General features: G+C 37.3%; 1 protein-coding gene across 1 annotated transcript in view; it reads left to right on the top strand.

The window, feature by feature from the left end:
• Positions 1-6,448, top strand: part of Purg (purine rich element binding protein G) — a 31,798-nt gene extending 25,350 nt beyond the window's left edge. The window contains exon 3 of the mRNA XM_038327839.1: positions 5,550-6,448. Within this exon, the coding sequence (XP_038183767.1) occupies positions 5,550-5,654 (105 nt within the window). The 3' untranslated portion in view covers positions 5,655-6,448. The remainder of the gene's footprint in view (positions 1-5,549) is intronic.
• The last annotated feature ends 931 nt before the right edge of the window (positions 6,449-7,379 follow it).

Here is a 7,379-nt window from a genome sequence, read left to right as displayed (position 1 = left end):
GGCCAGCACAGCCCTTCATGGAGAGACAGTGCTAGACAGAGCATAATATAAATGTTATTTGTCTTTTTTCTCAGTCCTGTTTCAAATGCATTAAATCAGCAGGTATTTATTTTGTCTATTCCATGAGCTAATCCTTCTGTTGGGTCTAACTATTAGAGCAGACTGTAAGATCCTGTCTTTTACACTGTGTAAAGATGTGTCACCGTGATTGGTTTACTAAAGAGCTGAGTGGTCAATAGCTAGGCAGGAGAGAAAAGACAGGATTTCCAGAGAGAGAGAGAGAACGCTGGGAAGAAGAGAGGCAGAGGGATGCCATCACGACACAGAGCAAGTCAGGCATGCGGCACAGAGGAGAGGTAACCGAGCCATGTGGCTAAACATAGATTAATAAAAGCAGGTTAATTAAGTCATAAGAGCTGGTTGGGAAAAAGTCTAAGTTAAGGCCAAGCTTTCATAATTAATAATGTCTGTGTTGTCATTTAGGGAGCTGGTCCCACAAAGAAAAAACTTACTACAGTCTTCAGCCCCAAAGATCATAAAATATACTTGGCATAGAGTGATAGATGCCATGTCACTACCCACAGAGCAGAGAAGCTGCACTCTTTTTTTTTTTTTTTTCTTTTTTTTTTGGTTTGGTTTTTCGAGACAGGGTTTCTCTGTGGCTTTAGAGCCTGTCCTGGAACTAGCTCTTGTAGACCAGGCTGGTCTCGAACTCACAGAGATCCGCCTGCCTCTGCCTCCCGAGTGCTGGGATTAAAGGCGTGCGCCACCACCGCCCTGCGAGAAGCTGCACTCTTACAAGCTCTATGCAGTTCATCCACTGCCCACACAACTGATGGCTGTCGCCAGCCTCAGCCAGATACAGTGAGAAATGCACACTATAACTGTTGTGAGGCATTTTACAACTGAGCGTTCTCAAACCACAACAGCTAAGGAAAAGACAGACGAGGTTAAACAGTGGAGTAAGACTGGGTCTCTTGCAGATGGCCAGTATCTCTAGCAATGCCTAGAACTGCCACCACCAGCTATATTCTAGGTAAACACAATTGTCTAGCTCCTAAACTGTCAAAAAGTGCGTGTAATAGCAAGAAAGTCTGCACAGTGTGATATTATTTGGAGTATTTCATCAGCTTGATATAGTTGGAATATTGTATATAATGTAGAGTTTCCAGGTCTGCAATTTTGATTAAGAATTCCATGCATTTCAGTGTTTTATAAGTATTTCTCTAACCAATTTTAAATGCTGAAACTATCAAAATCCATTACTTAACATTAAAAGGATTAATTTTATGCTCAGAAGCTGTGAGAAGCTTCTGAGGATGGCTATCTTCCTGTCCTGTGATTAACCTGTCAGTGTATTGAGCTAGAGTTGGTGAAGGAGGGACAGTATTACCAAGGATTTATCATGCATGCTCCTTTCTATCTTGTCAGCTTCCTCGGAAGACTGCCACACCAGTTTCTGTCCCATGCTCTAGCCACAAAAGATGGAGTGTTTATATAACTGGGCATTTCTTTAAGACGTTTTATTAAGTCGTTTTTACACTGTGGAACAGTGATTCTCAGCCACTTTGGTTTGCAACCACTTTGGGGGTCTAGTGACCCTTTCAAAGGGGTCACATATAAGATATCCTGCATATCACATGTTTACATTATGATCTACAACAGTTATGAAGTAGCAATGAAATAATTTTATGGTCGGGGGTCACCACAGCATAAGGAACTGTATTAGAGGGTCGCAGCATTAGGAAAATTGAGAACCACTGCTGTAGGAGGAGGTTCTCAAACTAGGAAAAGGAAGGAACCCTTCTGGAGAGCCATTTGGTGTTCTGCGATGATGAACTAACCCTAACTGCAGCGACAGTACTTCCATATTCTAGCCAACCTTCTCACTGTGGAAACGGAGCATTCTGCCCAGCAAGCCTCTGGTGTAAGAACCCAGGTACCCTGCACTCTTGGCCCCTGATTTCATTTTTATCCCAGTTTTCAGAGAAACGGTTTCAAGTTTAAATTTCATCACACTCAGAAATGTAGAAATATTCAAAATTTAAATTTGTATGCATGCCAGGTATTTGGACCCTATATTAATACAGTTATTAATGGCAAAGAACCATCTTTAGTTCTCACCTAATGAAATGGAAATTCAGCGATATGGGATCTTCCACACAATTCTTTGGTCTGTTCTATATTTTGGTGCTTTGGTCTCCATCGTCCTTTTATCCTTATTATGTTTCTTCTAAAGATAACTTCTAAATATAACTCCTAAAACACATTTCCATTTAGTGTTTCTATTTAAATAAGAGAGATAGAGTCATGTAGCATCAATACTACACATTTTTGCTGTACTTCGTAGGAATGAGCAGTTAAGATAGGAAACATCGGTATTTAATACTGTTTTCCAAATTGGTTACTAGCTCATACTGTCGCTCCATTGAGTGAAGATAGTAAGTATAATATGTAGTCAAACAGACAAAAAATAACAAAAAAAACATAGCTAAGCCGATACGTTTTTTAAAGTGTAAGACTTCTGTGCATCGCATGGCAGAATATTGCTAACATTTGCCTGAATGAGCTCTCGGGGGGCGTCAGATTCTGTGGAATGCTTTCACTACACTTGGACATGAATCCTCATAAAGACGTGGGCTCTTAACCGTTACCGCTTAAAAGCACTATGCTGCTTTCTACAGTTATAGTTCACCTCCCCTGGTTATATTTGTGACGTTTGTGAGACTGTACTAGTATGCAAAAGATGAACCTGTGTACGTATTTAGAGTTTGAAAAAGTAGAATTGTGTGCATCTTAGAAAAATATATGGTAACTTGTGGCACTTTGAAAAAGGAATGTGCAATTATAAGGTTTATACCACTTTGACAGTTTTTTAACCCTAGAATTACTCTTACTAAGTCTAGCACTTTGTTCCTACCGGTAGTTCCTGTTTGGTTTGTGATGTGGAATGTCTCACGTAGACTATCTTCCCACTGAGTTTTCTCTTCGTGTGTCCTGACCTCAACACCTTCAAAGAACAGTTTGAATGAACCCAGTAATGGTCAGGAAAACCATGACCATTCGGTATCGTGAGCATTTGCTCTCATGCTGACTTAAATATGAGCAGTTTTCCTGTTAAAATTCTTTAAAACAATATTTAAACTTTAAAGTAGTGTTTATTGAACAAAGATAATTTGGTAGAAATTCTAATAGTCACAATTCATCCCAAAATCTAAATTTTCCCACACAAACAAGGATATAGTTGTGCTTAAAGCACACCCTTTTCCCCACTAAGGGAAATAAGACATAATAAATAGGTTTCTGTGTGGATATGGCTCCTATCTATCTATATAAATGTCTGTTCAGTCACAGGCATTTTACTGCGATATACCAGTGGTCATAAGCAAAGTGGGTATAAATGCTAACCTTAGGGGTTGGCATCAGCATAAATTATGCATAAACTTATTGCAATAGAAGGCATCTATCATGCCTATATCTGAATAATTTACCAATGATTTTTCTCTAGCCTTCCCCACTTAAGGCTGCACAATCATTTTAAGTAAAGGAACACAGAATCTGTGAACAAATAATTTTTTTTTAAAAAAATGGCCTCATTTGCCACAGTTTGAAAATTCTGTTGATTTTTTTTTTGAGGTTTAATGACTGCTAACAACTTCTGAGTCTTACAAATAAATCACGGCGCTTAGGAATTATATATTTCCCCTTCCCTTCAAAATGCATTCAGAAGTGATGCAAATTCATAGCTTTTATAATTGTTAAAATTGCCATCTATATTGAAAGATTAAATGATATAAGAGCTACAAAAAGATTGCTAATTAATAATGTAGCCCCATTTGCTATCAGACTTCTGGTAGTGCTGCGTTTCTTACAAGGCCTTAAAATATTTTAGTGAAAAAAATTACCTGGAAAATGAAGGCACTTTATTATCTGGAACTATTTATCTATATAGAACTTGTCTAAAAATCCCTTAAAATAGTCGTTATCCTTTTATAAATTTATCCTGGGTATACATTTTTCTAAAGCCACTTAGAATATAAAATGATAAAGTAAACTATTTTAATTTAACAGAAAATTGTTACATAGTATAAACAATGAATAATACAGAAATGAAAATATTTAAAAAAGTATATGTGAAAATGGCAAAACTGCCTAAGTTAACATATGGTTATTTGAAATTACCATGTAAAATATAAAAATGTTCAGTTAAAAAAAACTTTAGACGGTTTTATTTGTTAATTCTTTTTAATTATTTCTACCTTATCTTGAAATAATCACCAAATAAGAGGGCAATCAGAACTATCAAACTAGCCTATCATAACTTCATTTTGTTTTTACTAAGCTTTTTTAATGTAACTGTAACATTAAGAATCCATTTTGTTTCTTATTTGCTCAAGTCATCCAGACTTGATAATTACCAAATTTTAATCATTCCTGTAAACATGCTGGTGTACAAATGGTTCCTCTTGGGGCAATCAGTAGTCAATTTATACAATGGATTTAGTCAGCAAAAAAACTTACACTTTTTTCTCAAAAGTATCAACCCTCCTATGTTGATCCCTTAACATCTGCCAACATAAAAATGATAGGCTAATATTTTCCAATTTCATTTGAAAGCAGTGCACCTACACATTTTAAGGAAACATTTTCCGTGATATTACCCGGTTTTAAGTCTTTCTGCACTTTAGCCCCTTTTTCTCTCTCTAGTTTCAAGTGTTTTAATAAATGCAAATGTTTCCTAGACAAGGCCGTCATTTCGTGATATAGAAGAGTCAAGCTAATGGGGTCTTTCCTTACCAAGGAGAGACTAAAAACAAATTCTGTGTCAATTGTTTGGTTTGTGTCTTTGTTTTCTTTTTAAAATAAGATCTATTAACCCAAAGGTGTGTTAATGTCAAGGCATGAACAATCTTAAATGTAGATCTATTGCGTATTCTGTGATGCTGAGTAGCAGGTTTTCCCAAACTCTGTGATGCTAAGACTTTTCCTTAGGAAGTTTGTTTAATGTTAGATTGTTGTTCTGAAAGATGTTGGTCCTAGTGGGATTTTTTAAGAACTGGAAAACAAACGCATGTATTACAAGTATAGAAATGGTGAATCGTAAACTTCCCATACAGTATTGATTCTATTTTCAGATGTTTCACTGTTAACTATAGACCACAGAACATTGCTGCCATACCGTTACTGAGTACATTTTCCTAATGACCCTGTTATCACTATTCCAGGATTACATGTTGGGCAGATACATAATTGAGTCCTGTGTCTGCAGAGATATTCCCAGGTATATTCTTCTCTTGGCAAGTAAAAATGTACTTTCCATGACATCAGCCATTGAGATCTGAATATACCTGTATCGATGCTTATTGTACATTTCTTATACAGTATCTTCATTTGCCAAAATTGGCCTAGGCTAAAACTGAAGTGTTTGTTACATGCTTTCTACCAGAAAGGTTTTCAGTTACGTTACTAGTGGGTTTATACTGTGAAAATAGTGGACCTCCCTTTATAATTTCTTACTCGCTAAATTTAAATTAATATTTTTTCTTTAGCTCACAACTTACCCTAAAGCCAGAGAGAATCTCAGCCTTTTTCACTGTTGTCAGACCGAGCATAAGGAACAGCCCTATGATACTCCAAACACAGTTGAGGACTAAGGACTAAATACCTTATGTTCCACTCCAGAAAAAAGGCATTCGGTGAAAGAAATGAACCCAAGTTCATCCTGAGTGCAAGGCTTCTGTACTTGGCACTCCCGCACGGAAGGAAAGACAGGTCTCAACGCCATTGGCATCATTTTCAAACTGGCCTTATGCAGAAAGCCCTCCACCACACTGGAGGACTGACTTCTTGACTCAGTCGGGTTTGCTGCGGGCGGGGTTGTTTCTTTAATTCTTTAAGCCGTTTAGTTTCCAAATCGCTGTTTGCCAGCTTTGAGGGAGAAGACAGGTAGACTTGAAAATGCTTTCTTAAGAGACCATGTAACTATATAACTATGAATTTAAATTTTGACGGGGGTGGGGTCATTTCAATCCGCTGCCTCGTATAAGAAACGTTTTAAAAATCTGTAACTGCTTTAGTGTTAACAGGGTACAAGGTGTTTTTGTCCTGTGTCGTATTTCAAAGGTTCTCATCGGTTGTGACTGTATTGTACTGTATGAAAAGAATTCGGAAATTGCCTTGTATTGTTTCTAATGGACCATCACACATACTGATTCAGTTCTCATGTTCCAAGTTTCCCAGTGATGCATGTTCACAGTTAGGTCCTAAAATCCTGTGGTGCTAACTCTTCCATGACTCAATGGTGCTGTTGTGGATGCTAACTGCATACATGCTGAACAAAGCTTGAAATTCAACCATCCCGCCCTTCCTCTGTTTATATGAAGTAAATAAAATAACTTGAATCTGTCTCAAAGTATCATTGACAATCCAATAAACTGGTTTATATGTGTCATTGGTTTGGATTCTTATTTTTCAGAAGTCACCTCAGTCACACTGGGCCCCAGATGTTGATCTTGCCATGTGTTTATGTCATTATTCATTTGTGCCTGCAAATTTATGTTGTCTCTAGAAATTTAACTTGGGAAACCATGTTTAGAGAGTGCTCATATAATCAAACCCTGTCATTCCTCAGAGTATGTTGAGAAGAGCATCTGTGTGCCAGTAGAGTGCCTTTGTCTGGTTTAGTGGTTTAATGACAATTGATTGTTGAATTGAGCCAGAAGAAAACATTTGCAGAAAAGTGAGTGCACCTTCTGATCTTCATTTCATCCCAGACCACACTAGAAAAAAACTCACTTCTCCAAAGCCATGTTTAAAGGAAGGATTTGGAGATTGAAATATGGGTCGGCGGCAGAGTCCCTGTGTAGCACTCATGAGGCCTCAGGGTCAATTTCTGCAGTGCCAAAACTCGAAAGAAAATTTCATTCTTCGAATATGATAATCAGGACAGAAATAACCAAATTATAATTTCTCAGAACAAACCAATATCATTTTTCAGAACGGATAATAGAGACACGCATGATGACAGTCTCATGAGATGTTAAAATTTGCAAGCTATACTGAGAAAGCTGCTGAAATCAGGGAATGTGTCTCCCAAGCCACCGATAAAATCTAATACTAAAGCATATGGAGATTTGCATTCCAACCTTATATCTTACCTAGCCACTGGGGACATTAAATTTAGAAGAGAAAAAAAAAAAATGGAAGCAAATTACCAAAGCTCCTCTGCCCGCAGTCACTGACCAAAAAAAAAAAAAAAAAAAAAAAAAAAAGGACTCAGGTTTATCCACTTAGTCTGTAGGTCTGGCAACTAATAAGGCACATTAATTTCATCTCAAATAGCTATTGGCTCTCATCTGGCTTCTGACATCAGAAACTAA

The sequence above is a fragment of the Arvicola amphibius genome, chromosome 4, assembly GCF_903992535.2.
Source record: "Arvicola amphibius chromosome 4, mArvAmp1.2, whole genome shotgun sequence".
NCBI classification, from domain to species: domain Eukaryota; kingdom Metazoa; phylum Chordata; class Mammalia; order Rodentia; family Cricetidae; genus Arvicola; species Arvicola amphibius.
This window is presented reverse-complemented; position numbering and strand designations above follow the sequence as displayed.